The following is a 17,818-nucleotide window of genomic DNA, read 5'->3' on the forward strand; positions in this document are numbered from 1 at the left end:
GCTAACCAATGTGCTACCGTGCTGCCCCATTACAGCAATTCAAGAAGGTAAATGAAGAAATGGTAAGCAGGTTTTAGACATTCATGTGATCACGGCTGATCATCCAACTCTGTACCCTATTCTTGCTTTCACCTAGTACCCTTAAATCCCTTTCGCTCTCAAAATTATATCTAACAGGAAGGCATACTACTGGGTCAATGGAAAGATTGTTGGTAGTATGGATGTGCAGAGGAATCTTGGAGTCCATGTACATAGATCCCTTAAAGTTGCCACCCAGGTGGATAGTGCTGTTAAGAAGGCATACGGTGTGTTAGGTTTCATTGGTAGAGGGCTCGAGTTCCAGAGCCGCAATATTATGCTGCAACTGTACAAAACGCTAGTGCGGTCGCACTTGGAATATTGCGTACAGTTCTGGCCGCCATATTTAGGGGAGGATGTGGGAGCATTGGAAAAGGTGCAGAGGAGATTTATTAGGTTGTTGCCTAGTCTGGAGGGAAGGTCTTATGAGGAAAGGCTGAGAGACTTGGTCTGTTCTCATAGGAAAGAAGGAGGTTAAGAGGGGATTTGATAGAGACATAAAAGATGATCAGAGGATTAGATAGGGTAGACAGTGAAAGTCTTTTTCCTAGGATGATGACGTCAGCTTGTACGAGGAAACACAATACAAATTGAGGGGTGATAGATTTAAGACAGATGTAAGAGGCAGGTTCTTTACTCAGAGTGGTAAGGGCGTGGAATGCCCTACCTGCCAATGTAGTTAACTCAGCCACATTAGGGAGATTTAAACAATCCTTGGATAAACACATGGATGGATGATGGGCTATGTAGAGGGAACGAGCCAAGAATATTTCATACGTTGGCGCAACATTGGAGGGCCGAAGGGCCTGTTCTGCACTGTATTGTTCTATGTTCTAACTCCTTTTCAAAAACATTCAACATTTTGGCTTCAATATTTTCTGTGGCAGATAATTCCACACTCTCCATTCTCTGGGTTAAGAAATATTTCATCTCAGTCTTAAATGGCTTAAGACTGTGACCCTTGGTCTGGACTCTTCCATCATCAGGAACATCCTTCCTGTGTTTACTGTCTAGTCCTGTTAGAATATTATAGGTTTCAATGAGATAACTCCCCCCATTCTTCTAAACTCCAGTGAACATAGTTCTAACTGATGCAGTCTCTCTTATGACAGCCCTTCCATTGCAGGAATCAACGTGGTCAACCTTCATTGCAGTCCCTCAATAGCCAAAACATCCTTCCTCAGGTGAGATGACCAAAGTGCACAAAATGCTCTGGTCTCATCAAGGCTTGCAAAATTACAGCAACATTCCTGCTCCTGCACTCAAATCCTCTTGTAACGCCAAAATACAATTTACCTACTTTTCCACCTGCTGCATCTACATGCTTACTTTCAGCAATTCGTGTACAACACCCAAGTTTTGTTGCACTACCAGTTTTCCCAATCTATCACCATTCAGATAATAATCTGCTTTCCTGTTTTTGCTACCAAAGTGAATAACCACACATATCCTCATTCTAATTCATGTGTTATGCATTTGCCCATTTGCTCAACTTGTCAAAGTTATACTGAAGCATCTCGGCATCCACTCACCCCTCCCACCCAGCTTTGTGGCGTCTGCATGGTGTGGCTCATCCCCCCCCCCCCCCCCCCCCCCCCCGCCCCCCCCCCCCCCCGCCCGAGGATAGTTAAGGATGTGTAATGAAGGCTGCCCCAGTCAACAACAACCAAGTTGCATGAACAAATAAAATAAACCATAGTTCAGATTTCAACATCCACAGTTCTTTGCTTTAAAATAAACCATGGGCAGAGTTTTAAATAATCTCAAGTTTACAGAGCATTTCAGAGATTATTCTAGTGCAGTCCTAGCCAATGAAATCTAGAACTAAATGAAGATTTATAAGCAGGTGAGCTGTACTGGTGAACAAAAGAGCCAAGCAGCAACATGAAAAGATCTGGAAACAGGAAAAGATCAAGGATCTATCTTTGGATTGCAGAGGTAGTGGTGCTGCATTGGTGAGCAAAGCTGTGGTTAGTTATTATTTCACTACAATTAGATTGATGAGAATGCAACTAGGCTAATACAGCTGAAACTAGTTGGGCACAGAGGAGAGGCACTGAAAAGACTGACGTGGTCTCATCACAACAGTCTCTGCTTTTTAACTTTCTAAATGTAGTAGTGATGAATAAGATATGCTATTTAATTTTTGAATTTTATGCAAGACTATTCTTTGACAGTATGCAACTAGCGATTGGCAATCAATGCTGACCCAGTCAGCAACTCCCACACTGCATGAATGAATAAAAAATTTTTTTTTTTTGTTTGCAACACATTCGTAGCATCTCATAGAATGATAAAAATCACAGGTAAAGATCTTTCAAAATCAAACCTCACAAAAATAATCCAAAACAAATGACAATCATCTCATATGCAGAAGATCCTGGCTCTCTGGGATCGAATACTATCAGCAAAGCACACCACATGGAACTACTGCATTCCCAATGGATTTCCTGCATGGCTATCATCTTATATAGATGGAAGGATGCTAACACACTCACAGGAAGTCTCAACCTTATACAGCAATACAGATATTTACCAGGGTTTTTACAATTTCAATTTAAAATAGTTGCAAATGAAGTCCTTCTTATTGACAGCATGCTAATTAGTGACTTAATACATGAAGGCAAGAATTCTTCATTCCTTTTCTTCCTTCCCACTTGCCAAGAATAATTCGTCATATTAAACAAATTGAAGTTAGCAACAGAATGGCTAAGGAAAACAAAGTATAGCAGCATTATGATTAATTACAGATGATGGTTGTATTACCCCAAATGTAGCCATTGTCTTACCTATGTATAATTATTTTCACATTAACAAGTTATGAACTCAAGCTCAATTCAGAACTGAAATACTTTCTGAAAGCCAGTAACTAGAAACATCTTTCAAAACTTTAGGCAAATATTGAGAAAAATTACATCCAGTAAACATAAATCTAGGTCTACTTCCACTAAAGCAGACACAATTAGGCCAAGACTTTAAGTTATAAAGGATTCTAGTGCAGCAGTCATGGAAAATTAACTTTTTTTGGGAGTCAATATCTTGGGGCAATAAAGACAGTCTGTAATTATTCAAGGTGATAGCTTTATTGAAAACCTTTTAGCTAGTCTTTTGATAACATTAAAAGCATAGTCAATTAAAGTTATTATTTGACAGTTGATGATCAATTAGCACTTTGTCCAAAGAAAACTCCTGCCAAGTGACTTAAACAGAAATTACTGTGAAATCATAGCTAACATACCTGTACTAATTTTGTTTAAATCTCCTGTCAACTCTGCTATGCTGGGTTTACCATTTAGAATTGACATTAACTTGCAGCCTAAGAATGTACAAGAGGCCAAATTTGAAGGAACTGAAGAGTTTTGTAAAAACTTGTGGGACATGGGCATCACTAGCCAGCCAACATTTATTACCCATCCTTAGTTGCCCTTGAGAAGATGGTAGTGAGCTGCGTTCTTGAACAACTGCAGTCCATGTGTTGTATGTTGACCTATAATGCCCTTAGGGAGGAAATCCCAGGATTTTGACCCAGTGACAATGAAGGAATGGTGATATATGCCCAAGTCAGGATGGTGAATGGCTTGAAGGGAGATACGTACAAGTACCAAATATCTGTTGCCCTTATCCTTCCAGATGGAACTGGGCATGGGTTTGGAAAGTGCTACGGATCTTTAATGAATTTCTGCAGTGCATCTTGTAAATTATACACAAGCTTGTGGATTTAGTGCCAGTCAAATGGGTTGCTTTCTCCTGGATGTTCTCAAGCTGGATGGAGTGCTGTTAGAGCAGCACCCATCCAGCCAAGTGATGTGTATTCCATCACATTCCTGACTTGTGCTTTGCAGATAGTGGATAGACTTTGGGGAGTCAGTAGGCAAGTTATTTGCCCCAGTATTCCTAGCCTCTAACCAATGTTTATGTGGAGAGTCCAGTTGAATTTCTAGTCAATGGTAATCCCAAAAATGTTGAGAATAGGGGATTCAGTGATGCTAACACCATTAAATGTCATGGGGTGGTGGTTAGATTGTCTCTTATTAGAGATAGTAACTCCCCGGCATTTGTGTGGCATGAATGTTATTTGCCACTAGTCAGCCAGAGCCTGGACACTGTCCAGATCTTGTTATATTTGAAATGGGATGCTTCAGTATCTGAGGAGTCACAAACTCTGAACATGGTGCAGTCATCAGCAAACATCCCCACTACTGACCTTAAGTGGAAAGAAAGGCATTGATGAACAGCTGAAGACACCACCCTGAGGAACTCCTGCAGGCATGTCCTGCAGCTGAGATGACTGACCTCCAACAACCACAACCATCTTCCTATGTCCCAGGTATGACCCCAGGCATGGAGTTTGCCCCGACGCCCAATGATTCCAGTTTTGCTAGGGCTCCTTGATGCTACACTGTCAATGTGACCTTGATGTTCAAGGGTTGTCACACTCATCTCACTTCTGGAATTCAGCTGTTTTGCCCATGTTTGAGCTCAGACTTAAATGAAGTTGGGAGCCGAGTGGCCCTGGAAGAATTCTAACTGTGCATTACTGAACAGATTATTGCTGTGGAAATGCTGCTTGATAGCACTGTTGATAACATTTTCCATCACTTTACTGATGAGAGTAAATTGATAGGGCAGTAATTGACCAGGTTGGATTTGTCCTGTCTTTTTTGTACAGGACATACTTGGGCAATTTTCACATTGTCAGATAGATACCAGTGTTGTAACTTTAATCAAAGAGCTTGGCCTGGGGAGCAGCAAGTTCTGGAACAGAAATGTCATCAGGGTCTATGGTCTTTGAAGCACTGAAAGTCTTCAACTGTTCCTTGGCATCACATGAAGTGAATCTATTTGGCTGAAGACTAGTATCTGTAATGCTAGGTACCCCTGAAGAGGCCGTGATGAATCACCATTTGGTACTTCTAGCTGAAGGTTGCTGCAAATGCTTCAGCCTTGTCTTTAAATATGGGATTTGAGGAAGAGATTACTGGCACCACTGAGTGATTTAAGCTAAAAGGAAAAATTTTTAAATGGGGATATGCAAGACAACATATCTCAATAAGGACTTGCATGATGTACTGTATGAGATCTTGGTGTGAACCGATTACTAACAAGAGATTTGGCTGTACGTGAACTTTACAAACTGTAAAACCATTCAGTCAGGATGTCAAAGTTGCAGCATTACAAGGGCTAATGCTACATGTGTGAACGAGGTACAAGGTTAAATTGGTATGCTGTTTTACTGAAAACCAAGTAATAAATTAGGTCTCATTCTTTCCAATGTTTAGATGGAGAAAATTATGGTTCTTATAAACTAGTTGTTGGGTGAGTATCTGACAGCAGAGGCAGTAAAGAACAAGAAAGAGGTTAAAAATGGTCAACAGCACTCGCAGAAGCTGGATTCAAAAACATGGATGATGCTCTCATACAGCAGTATGTTGCCAAGGAAGGGAGGGACACAAGATTAGATCCATGGGGAACCTAAATGAATTGAAGTATTATTGAACAAGGTAAGTGAATTGCCAGTGTTTGTGGTGATCATACTATAGCTACATACCTCAAGAGGAATCAAACACTTAAAACCAATGTCTATAGGTTAAGACGTTAGATTGTTTCAAATGCTTAAGAAATTACATTATTCAATTGAACCAGGGCGGGTGAGTGCCAATCTGTTGGGAGAATTGTCAAACTGAAAGCAATTACACATTGGTGCAATACGAGGCTATTTGAATGAGAGGACGAGAATTTCAAAGAACTTTGTTGATCAGCCAGAGTCCGGCAGATTTCAACAAAAATAGGGGTGATAATTTGAATAGGACTTAAGAGTGTGTTGCCAGAGCAGTTTGAAAGTGCCTATTTTATTGAAAAGTGGAAGATGGGAGATTGGGAAGAGTCTGGAGGTGACAATAAGTATGGATAAGGTTTCAGAAGATGTGCAAAGAAATTAGTATGAATGACATTACACAAAACAAGCAGATTTTGCATTGGAGAGAATAAGGTTGGAAACTCAGCCCAAAGCTAAAGAGGATGCCAAGATTGCAAAACGTTTGGTTGAAGTTAGGACAGTGTAAATGGAAGGGATAAAATGGAAAGTGATAGAACTGAGTTTGTGGCAGGATCTGAAGACATCAACTTTAGTCTGGATGCCAGAAATCTGACAATATCATGACAATGTAGGGGAGCAGTGAAGTAAAATAGAACTGGATACTGTCAATGTACACAAAGAATCTGGCTTCATGCTTCCAGCTACTGTCAAATAGCTGTGAAATGAATGACAAGCAAAATTGGAGCTAATTCAAGAAAGGGTCAAACTGAAGAGCAATGGCAATTACAAACACATGTTCCCTTGCCCATGAATCAAATAGTTAGAGAATGCTGCAGAAACTCAGCAGGTCTAGAAGCATCTGCGGAAAGAAAAACAGAGTTAACCATTTTGAGTGTGGCATAAGTCTTCTTCAGAATTAAGTAATTACAACAGGCAAATTTGTTGTTGTGTCGCCATAGTCTTACTAGACGATAGGGGCTGCTCTCTCATTAGAGAGAACCAACTGGTAGTGATTTAATCTGAGGGCCACCAGACCTTAGGTGAGGGAAAAGATTGAGAACAAGTGTTCATCATGGTAACCTCAAACCAGTGATGGGAATTGAACCCACACTGTTGGCATCACACTGCTCTATAACCCAACAATCCAGCCAACTGAGCTAAACTGATTCCCAACAAGCCAATTAGATTGCTGAAAGGTCACCAACCTCATTTTAAGATAGATGGGTACATACACAGGCAGCATGCACATATGGTGAGTGTAAATTCAGAAGTTTTGCCATGATCTTCAAAGTGATAATTTTGATTAATTTGTAAAGATGCAGAGATCAAAATGACAACAGAATTCGGCATTTTGAGGACTCCAACTTTACAAATGATAGAACTATAATATACTGTTTCTCACAGTATCTCACAATAGGAAAACTATTTCTGCTACTCACCACTTAGACAACAGATCTCCCCATGTCTCCAGAATTTTTTCACCACATTCTTTGGAGACATCACCAGAGCCACTCAGAAGAGGTTCATCATTATCTGAAAAGAGCAATAGATTTGACTGAAGATAACTTACTTTCACAGTCTACAAAAATAAATGTCAAGAAGTGATCACACTCAACCATACAAATTTCTTACAGCAATCAAGTGTCGATGCAGGAAGGATGTTTACCTTGGCTGCAGCATCCTAAACCAAGGGAGGCACCATCTCAGAATAAAGAGGTGATCACTTAAGAACAAGATAAGGAGGAATTTCTAAAAGGCAGAGAATCTCTGGAATACCATGCTTCAGAAGGCTGTAGGGGATCAGTAATCCAGTTGTAAAAGTAAAATCAAAGGATACAGGAATAATGATGAAAATGGTGTTGGAGTAGTGATCAGCTATGATGTAACAGAATAGCACAGCAAATTCGAAGGGCTAATAGGTCCATCCCTATTCTGTATACTCTATGTTCATTCATACACTATGTGCCAATGTATTAATCAAATTTTGCTTTCCTGCTCAAATATTTTATCGTAGCATATTAAATATAACCATATTACATATATGCTATTGAACATCTCATTCGTAGTTTTATGTTCCCTCTGTTACAACTACTGCATGGTAAATCTAATATTTATTTTTCAAAGGGCATAGGGCATAGGTTTAGGGTGAGAGGGGAAAGATATAAAAGAGACCTAAGGGGCAACCTTTTCATGCAGAGCGTGGTACGTGTATGGAATAAGCTGCCAGAGGATGTCGTGGAGGCTGGTACAATTGCAACACTTAAGAGGCATTTGGATGGGTATATGAATAGGAAGGGTTTGGAGGGATATAGGCCGGGCGCTGGCAGGTGGAACTAGATTGGGTTGGGATATCTGGTCGGCATGGACGGGTTGGACCGAAGAGTCTGTTTCCATGCTGTACATCTCTATGACTCTATATCAGTATTTTTAGGTTATTAAAGCCTACTTATCATGATTTCATTCCATTTGATGGCAATTATGTTGTGAAAAATAGCTTACCTGCAGAAATATATTCTTTATCAATCAGGAAAACACATTTGCTCAATTGGCAGTTTTGTCATTGGACAAAACAGGAAGTGATAAAAAGTTTGAATAGCAGCTTACACATATTATCATGAAGATGAAGGAGTGCTACCTGATGAAGAAGCAGCGATCCAAAAGCTAGCACTTCTAAATAAATCTGTTGGACTATAACCTGGTGACTTTTAACTTTGTTCACCCCAGTCCAACATTAACACCTCCACATCATGGGTACTTTTAAGAGAGTGAATGCTGTTCTGAACTGAGAGCTTACAAGCACCTGTGTATATGACTAGATAGTAGTCCCAGAATGTAATGGAAAATTGAAAATATATAACATTTGGCTATGAAATGGATACCTGAGTTTAGGTTGCTGTTTTGACAACAATTCGAATTTAATCAGTTTAAATTATGCCCCAGCGTACTAAAACCCAATTGAGTTTGAATTTATTGTTTTGCCAACATTGAGCCAATGAGATGATCTGATGTTTTTTTTTGGGGGGGGGGCTTAAAATGTGGGCATTTTGAAAACTGGACATAGAGCAACTGCCATCGAGACAGAAATGCATGGAGAGCTAATATCTTGCACTCCAAATTAGGAATTACTATCAAAGGTACCCTTTCATATGAAACACACTTGAAAGACGACAACCCAGAGAGACCTTTAGCCCAGAAGACAACAGACACAAGAATGACAGCTGCTATGTGACTTTGCAATTAAGCTGATGTAATTTTCATAAGTATCTTATTGGAACAGAATATTGTTAAGGATTTACAGGCACATAATAATCAGTTAAGAGAAAGGAGGGCTTAGAATTGTGAATTGTTGTTTAATGTTTACTTTTAAAACTAAAAAATAAATTGATGTTATTTTATTTGAATAGTGAAATTTGAGTTCTGTCACTCATGTCATAACAATATGCATATACAACCGTTTAAATATACATCTGGTTCAGTCACACATGCCCTATAATCAGCACCAAGGAGGATACAAATTTATTTTGGACCAGATGCAAGTATAAGCTATACAATAAAACCTCTCTTTCAACCTTTATTAGTCCCAAAATCTAATTCATGATGGATTCTAAAAGGTTGTCCTCAGAAAATACTACAGACATAACCAATGTTTAAACTGCCACAACTAAAACGAGGACGGCATTTCCTATAAAGCTGAAAATTATCCTTCAAATTGCAATCAGTTTAAAAACAAAAAGAGTCACTTCAATTCTGAACGGGAACTCACCTTCTTCTTCATCATCCTCAGGAGGTGAAGGGATGATGGACCCCTGTGAGCCATAATGAGGTAAGCGCATGGTTGGGCTTGCTGTGGTTTTCCTTCGCTCACGCTCAGATTCGCTTTCCAAACTTGTAACCTCATACAGTGTATCACTGTTACTTTTTCTTTCTTTTCGTTCAATCTGTAAATTAATTATAGCAGCTCTAATTTACGGAGCACATGCCATGTACTGAAACAGAACCTTTTACACAGTGCATTTTTTTCAAATCTCATGTTAAAATATTCAATATTTCTGGATTTTAACTTGCAGTCAAGTGTATCAAAAATGTAAATCTCTTCCTATTGATCATTTAAGGGATGCCAGGTACGACATGGCTCACAATTCATATTGATATGAAGTTTTAACCATAGTGAAAAAGTCTCAACATCAACAGAAACATAAACAGACAACCTCAAACGCTGTTCTCAAGTCCTTGCGATTGACATAAGGCATCATATATGTGCAAACATATTTTTTTTTAACAAATTGAAGGTAGCCACATCAAATATGACCATAGAGCTCAGGTTTCCTATAAAATGCATTTAAGACTGAACAATTCTGATGAAACTAAAGCATATTGAAGCACAGATTCAATCCCCGACTTTGTCATACTCAATATTTCAATCATTTTGCAGTATAAGGTGGAGTAGAAGTTAGGCTTTACTTATAGGAAGGGAAGAGAATGTGATGCAATACATTTTCCAGCTATTTTGTACGTAAACTGGTAACTGGTTTCAAACAGGACTGCAAATTTCCTGAAAAAAGTTAGCATTCTGACTGAAGTAGGAAATGGTCAAAGAGCAACTCAGAAAGAAGAGGGCAAAGTTAGGAGGGAATGGTAGGTCTACTTTCATTTCCCAGTTACATTTATTCACTGCTATATGGAGCTAGTAAGTTCATTGACATCCATTTTATTAACATAAGAGGGGCTAACCAAATTATTTTTGTTACCTGTTTGAGCTTCAAATAGAATGTTTCTGTATAACTTCGCTTACTGAAGAGCCAAAACATCCTTTCACTCGGTGGGTATACCCTGACTTTGGTCTCCAGAAGAAAGCGGACTGGCTCTTGTACTTCAGTGACCACCAAGTCAACTGCTGTCGTCATATAAAGCAACTTGTCTGCGAATAAGAGGTCAAGTGCTTTTTAGTAAACACAGCATTTTTGCCCTGGTGTACATGTTCCCAAGGAAATCTGCAAACTCATTTTAGTTCAATAATTGTTGTTATTCCTCAGGATGATTTTTATACAGACTATATTGAAAAGCCAATAGGTTTGTACAGGTACATGGCACCAGAACTACAGGTTTTGCATCTTTATTTTATGGAATGGAAGGGGATGGAAGAAGTTTGCAAGGCAATAGATGGAAGCAGCAGAAAGAGCCTGGGTTTTTCAATAGAATAAGTTAGTATAATACTTTGGATCAATGAATCAATCAACCTCAAAACAAGTCTTGTTGTATATGTTAATACTTAAAATTTGATCAAAAATAAAAATTGATCAAAACACATCTCTAATAATACAAGTTACAATTTTAAATCAGTTCACACTAAAACAGTGATATCACCACAACAGACTGCAATCAGCATGTAAATTGAGTTTCCATTTAAAAAAGTGTTAACTTTATCACACTTCCTCAATTTTATCATCTGTTGCCATTATAAGCCAATGTTCAGAAAATCAAGTGTCATCACTCACTGGAGTTTCACCAGAGGTCTCAAATCAATGCTGGAGTAGAAGAGGATAAGACTTTTGATCACCTTTGGCACCCTTTCATTAAACCCACATATACTGGCTTTCTTTTAGTCTATGTGCAAAGGCAGCAATATAGTCTATACATTGGGTTGTACAAGATTAGTCTAGGATTTTGAGAAGTTCAAAACTTGAGCTGGCAAAACTGCTGTTAACACACCCTGTTGGTGTTTTCGGAATAAATTCTATCAACAGAGATTTGTTATTGAAGCCTTTTCCTATTAAAAAGTGAAATAGAAGACACTGGGAACAGCCTGGAATTTCGATGTTGTGGCCATTTCGGAGCCATGGATAGAGCAGGTTGTTGCAGGTTCTGGGATTTAGATGTTTTAGTAGAAACAGAAGATGGTAAAAGGGAGGGAGGTGTGGCATTGTTAGTCAAGGACAGTTTTATAGTGGCAGAAAGGACATTTGAGGACTTGTCTACTGAGGTAGTATGGGCTGAGGTTAGACATAGGAAAGGAGAAGTCACCTGCTGGGAGTTTTCTATAGGCCTCCGAATAGTGCCAGAGATGTAGAGGAAAGGATAGCAAAGATTATTCTGGATAGGAGCAAGAGTAACAGGGTAGTTGCTATGGGGGACTTCAATTTTTCAAATCTTGACAGGAAATACTCCAGTTTGAGTACTTTAGATGGGTCAGATTTTGTCCATTGTGTGCAGGATGGTTTCCTGACAGTATGTAGACAAGCCAACAAGGGGCGAGGCCACATTAAATTTGGTTCTGGGTAATGAACCCAGCCAGGTGTTAGATTTGGAGGTAGGTGAGCTCTTTGGCGATAGTGACCACAATTCGATTATGTTAACTTTAGCGATGGAAAGAGATAGGTATATACTGCAGGGAAGAGTAATTGTTGGGAGAAAGGCAATTATGATATGATTAGGCAAGATTTAGCATGCACAGGATGGGGAAGGAAACTGCAGGGGATGGACACAACTGAAATTTAGAGCTTATTCAAGGAACAGCTACTGCCTGCCCTTGTTAAGTACGTACCTGTCAGGAAGGGAGGAAGTGGTCGAGCGAGGGAGCCGTGGCTTTCTAAAGAAGTTGAATCTCTTGTCAAAAGAAAGGCGGCGGCTAATGTTAGGATGAGACATGAAGGCTCAGTTAGGGCACTTAAGTGTTACAGGTTAGCCAGGAAAGACCTAAAGAGAGAACTAAGAAGAGCCAGGAGGGGACATGAGAAGTTGTTGGCAGATAGGATCAAGAAAAATCTTAAAGCTTTCTATTAGTATATCAGGAATAAAAGAATGACTAGAGTAAGCTTAGTTCCAATCAAGGATAGTAGTGAGAAGTTGTGCGTGGTGTCCAAGGAAATAGCAGAGGTGCTAAATAAATATTTTGTGTCAGTATTCACACTGGGAAAAAAAAATGTTGTTGAGGAGAATACTGAGATACAGGCTACTAGACTAGGCGGGGTTACATTAACAAAGAGAAGGTATTAGCAATTCTGGAAAGTGTGAAGGATGTTACAGGTTACAGAGGGACATAGGTAAGCTGCAGAGTTGTGCTGAGGGGTGGCAAATGGAGGTTAAGGCAGAAAAGTTAGAGGTGATTCACTTTGGAAGGAGCAACACAAATAAAGAATACCGGGCTAATGGTAAGATTTTTGGTAGTGTAGATAAGCAGAGAGATCTCTGTGTCCATGTACATAGATCCCTGAACATTGCCACCCACGTGAAGGCATACGGTGTATTAGCTTTTATTGGTAGAGGGATTGAGTTTTGGAACCATGAGGTCATGCTGCAGCTGTACAAAACTCTGGTGGAGCCACACTTGAGAGTATTACATACAATTCTGGTCACCACATTACAGGAAGGATGTGGAAGCTTTGCAAAGGGTTCAGAGGCGATTTACTAGAATGTTGCCTGCTATGGAGGGAAGGTCGTCTGAGGAAAGGCTGAGGGACTTGAGGCTGTTTTTGTTAGAGAGAAGAAGGTTGAAAGGAAACTTAATTCGGACATAGAAGATAATCAGAGGGTTAGATAGGTTAGACAGGTTAGACAGTGAGAGCCTTTTTCCTCAGATGGTGATGGCTAGCACAAGGGGATATGGCTTTAAATTGAGGGATGATATAGGACTGATAACAAATGTAGCTTCTTTACTCAATAGTAGGGGAGTGGAATGCACTGCCTGCAACAGTAGTAGACTCGTCGACTTGAAAGGGTTTAAATGCTCATTGGATAAACATTTGGATGAAAATGGAATAGTATAGGAGAGACAGACTTCAAATTGGCTCCACAGGTGGGCGCAACATCGAGGGGCGAAGGGCCGGTACTGTTCTGTAATGGTCTATGTTCTCCATTTCACAAGGCCATCAGAAATGTCAGATCACACATTATGAGCTGTCCCTCTATTTTTACATTAATGATCTCATTGGTCTTCCATAGTGCATTCTCTATAAATTGAACTTAATCTAAACTTTGCTGTCTGCATTTAATGCACACAAAGTCTTGTTCAATTGCCTCTTTGCTTGATGTCTTTTATCTATCAGTGCCCAAGTGCCAGCAACTGGCCCATATCCCTCCAAACCTTCCTATTCATATATCCATCCAAATGCCTTTTAAATGTTGTAATTGTACCAGCCTCTACCATTTCCTCTGGCAGCTCATTCCATACACGTACCACCCTCTGTGTAAAAAAATGTTGCCCCGTAGATCTCTTTTATATCTTTCCCCTCTTACCCTAAGCCTATGTCCTCTAGTTCTAGACTCCCCGACCCCAGGGAAAAGACTTTGCCTATTTACCTATCCATGCCCCTCATGATTTTGTAAATCTCTATAAGGTCACCCCTCAACCTCCGACACTCCAGCGAAAACAGCCCCAGGCTGTTCAGCCTCTCCCTATAGCTTAAATCCTCCAAACCTGGTAACATCCTCGTAAATCTTTTCTGAACCCTTTCAAGGTTCACAACATCCTTCCGATAGGAGACCAGAATTGCACGATGTCGAATATTTTGCCTGATTACCCTCCTCTGAAGTTCTGCACCATGTTAATCCCTCAAAAAGATTTTTATAAAGTGCAACGTATTGTCACAAACATACATTTACATTATTCCCCCTTTCAAACTATAATGAAAAAGAAAGTTGAACTCTGTGGTGACTAAGTTTCAACTTCTTTCAAACATTTTTGGATGCAAAACTAACTTTGAAACAATAATATATAAAATAAAAAATATAGCAAACAAGCAGACAAAAACTAGTCTGCATTTCTGCAGGATCTGGAGTCCTAAAACTAGTAACTTGGTCATGAAGATGTAAAAAGATGCAGGCATTCCAGAAGGCAGCACGTTTAACATTAGCCTTTCACTTTGCATCTATAAGGTAAGATTATTTTATTACCTTTTGGTGTTTCTTCATTTACAGCTTGAAAGTGTGGTGTGTTGGGGTTCCAGCTTCCAGTAATTATGTAGGATTTACCATCTGAGCTTTTGCCCATGGATTCCTGCAAAACATTATATATAAAACAAAACAGGACTGGTCTTAATGCTTCTCTTATAAAATAAGTTAGGTATTTGTTAACAAGTATAATTTTGACTTGTTAATGAAACCATTATAAAAAGTCAATTTCAGCAGATAACAATTTGAACGCAAGCTGATTTTGTTGCAATTTATTTATTTTTAAATGTGATTTTTTTTTTGCCACAACAGCTGCTGAAACACTACGAAAGTAAAGGATATCAGGACTTCAGGCAGACTAGTGACAACTCTACTTTAACTAGAGAGCACAACTATAACAAATCAAGTCTGCCAGTATGGGAATTAATACTCTTAGCTGAATGTCTGCAATCTTAACTAGAATATGGTGAAAGTGGCTGTACAATAAGGAATACTCTGAAGGTCTGCAGAAGCTGTCTATATTGCGAATGACTTCAGAATTCAAGCAAGGTTTCATGACAGCTTAGTTTTTATCATTGAAATAATCAAACTGGCAAAGTAGACTTGTTGTAATTTTTAAAAATGTATTCCTTAACTGCATCTGTGTCGGTATGAGAGTGGGGCTGGTGATCAAGACTGGGCTTAGATCATAGATATTCATTAGATTGCCTTGTGGTTCATCTGTGTTCTGTTAAAGTTAATGATAAATTGCAAATTTTCGTTTAAGTTATCAACTTAAGATTTGTTATTTGAGAAGTCTGGTTAGGAACAGTTGTGCAATGGAAAAGGGGCGGGGGGCGTGGAGGGTCGAGGGGGTCATCTGGTAGTAGTCTTTAATCTGAGGTTCACCATGCCTCAGATGACTGGAAAAATTGAGAAGAAAAATCCTTCAAGGAGGTAACTTCAGCAGTTCAGGAATTGAACCCATGTTGGCATCACCAAACAGCCACCCGAGCAATGGAGCTAACGAACCATCAACTTTCAACAAATTTCTCACTTCATTGTATTCAGAAATTAAAATTGAAATAAATGCTGCTTATAAAGGGCCAAGAATTGTGAATATCTTACCAAATCCAGAAGATGCATATCACTGTTTCGTACGTCTTTGCCAGGACTGAGGAGAAGGCCAAAGCACCTGATGAGAGAACATAACTGAAAACATTGATAAAGTTATGAATGCAATTAAACATTATAACATCCATTTTACTCTGCTACTACTCATTTGCAGTGTTCTATTTTTAAAACATGGCCCTATGTTTTACAGTACAAATTTTCATTTTAAATACAATAATGTGCAATTTCAGACACCCTATTTATCAACACATTAGCCAAAGTTATTACAAAATTAACAATGTAGATTGATTCCAATACCAACCATAATGTGAAGACGCTTCAAAATTGGACATATGCAAACAAATTGAATGAAGAGTGCTGAGAAGATTAATAGACATCCAACAGAGCTTTAAAATGCAATGATTTGGCAGGATAATTTGTGAATAGACATAAGAGGACCTATAATAGCAGTACAAGTAGAAGAAATATTCCCTGCAAAAAACTGTTACAAAAAAGAAAGTATTGTTGCATTCAAGAAACAAAATCAAGTAGTCAATGTGAAATATTATTAGGTGGGGAACAATGTAAATTTAGAGGAGATAGTTGAATTGGAACGTGGACTTCTACAATCATGATAATCTAGTGACATTTTTATACTGAAGGCTTGTTTGATAAATTCTGAAATCTGAGTCACTACAATGAAGTTTAGCAGTACTTAAAACCAGTGAACCAAAATAGCAAAGTTCACTGTTTTTCAGTAGTACTACACTGCCCTCTATATTTTTATTGCAATAACATTGAACTTCATTGGAAACTGATGATTTTAACAGATCAATGTAGATGGGTAAATTCAATTCAATGAATGTTAAATTAATTGAATGCTAAATTTTTAAAGCAGCACACCCTGAATATAAACTCTTTCTGGTGTACACCAACTACAGATTTTCTTAAGAGATTTCCTCTACACAAAATATTATTTCAAAGAACCAAGCCAAACATCCAAATTAGGACCTGGACTACAACTACTCAGCCCCTCGAGCCAGCTCCACTATTCAATTAAATTGTGGCTAACTCGATTACCTCAAATTCTTGCATGTACCTATATTCTTTAGTGGTCTTGTTTATCCATATGGGAAGAAACACGTCAAATTTGGAGCTCAGATTAGATTACCTACAGTGTGGAAACAGGCCCTTCGGCACAACAAGTCTGATCATCTAAAGAGTAACCCACCCAGACCCATTCCTCTACCCTATATTTACCGCTGACTAATGCACCTAACACTACGGGCAATTTAGTATGGCCAATTCATCTGACCTGCACATCTTTGGATTGTGAGGGGACATGGGAGCACCCGGAGGAAACCCACGCAGACACGGGGAGAATCTGCAAACTCCACACAGACAATCGCCTGAGGCAGGAATTGAACCAGTGTCCCTGGTACTGAGAGGCAGCAGTGCTAACCCCTGAGCCACCGTGCTGCCCCTGCAGGGCAGGTACATAAACTATGAGAACATGCACAATACACAGCTCTTTATATTCTCCTCTTAGCAAAGCCAGTATAGAAATAAACTCATGCCACAATTTCAATGCTCAGTTGGTCGACCAAAGGACAGCCTCAGCAAAAATTTTAATGGCAGCCACAAGAGTCCATTTAATGTGAGCGTGACAGCAGATTGAAGACGACAAATTTAATCCATAGAGAATGTGAAAAATTCTGGAGGAAAAGGAACTAATTTCAGATTTATCAAAGACAATTTATAATCAATAATTGTTTTGTCATTAGTAGGCGAGTGGAACTGTCTGCCGACAACAGTAAGGCATTTAAATGGGCAGTGGACATACATAAGGGTAATAATGGAATGGTGTAGGTTAGATGGGCAGATTGTTTTCGCAGGTTGGCGCAACATCAAGGGCTGAAGGGCCTGTACTGCGCTGTAACATTCTATGTTCCATGTCACTTTGACACTAGTTTATTTTCCCTCTAGCGCAAGACCTGATTCTGCATTTTATCTTTAAACCCAGAGTCTAAATGGTGCAGCTTGTATTGTTCTGAATAATAAGAACCTGGTTTCTACTCTCACACGAGGATTTGCTGGCTTCAAATAAACCCACTCATGGGACATGGAAAGCCAGTGTATTGATACATGCCCACACCTTGAATAAATGGGGAAGATTAGCAGCAGGAAAAGCATTAACTGCAAAACCAGCTGCCAGACCCAAAAAAG

At 39.2% G+C, this 17,818-nt stretch overlaps 1 protein-coding gene across 1 annotated transcript in view; it reads right to left on the reverse strand.

Moving 5' to 3' along the window:
• rabgap1 (RAB GTPase activating protein 1) overlaps positions 1-17,818 on the reverse strand; it is a 196,353-nt gene that overhangs the window by 92,139 nt on the left and 86,396 nt on the right. Inside the window, exons 8-12 of the mRNA XM_043720124.2 lie at positions 15,608-15,674; positions 14,504-14,606; positions 10,363-10,532; positions 9,378-9,552; positions 7,054-7,147 (exon numbers count right to left, since the gene is read on the reverse strand). Coding sequence (XP_043576059.2) covers positions 7,054-7,147; positions 9,378-9,552; positions 10,363-10,532; positions 14,504-14,606; positions 15,608-15,674 — 609 coding nt within the window. The remainder of the gene's footprint in view (positions 1-7,053; positions 7,148-9,377; positions 9,553-10,362; positions 10,533-14,503; positions 14,607-15,607; positions 15,675-17,818) is intronic.

This window comes from Chiloscyllium plagiosum, unplaced genomic scaffold (genome assembly GCF_037043375.1).
Source record: "Chiloscyllium plagiosum isolate Xiang-an unplaced genomic scaffold, Cpla_swu_hap1 HiC_scaffold_21, whole genome shotgun sequence".
NCBI classification, from domain to species: domain Eukaryota; kingdom Metazoa; phylum Chordata; class Chondrichthyes; order Orectolobiformes; family Hemiscylliidae; genus Chiloscyllium; species Chiloscyllium plagiosum.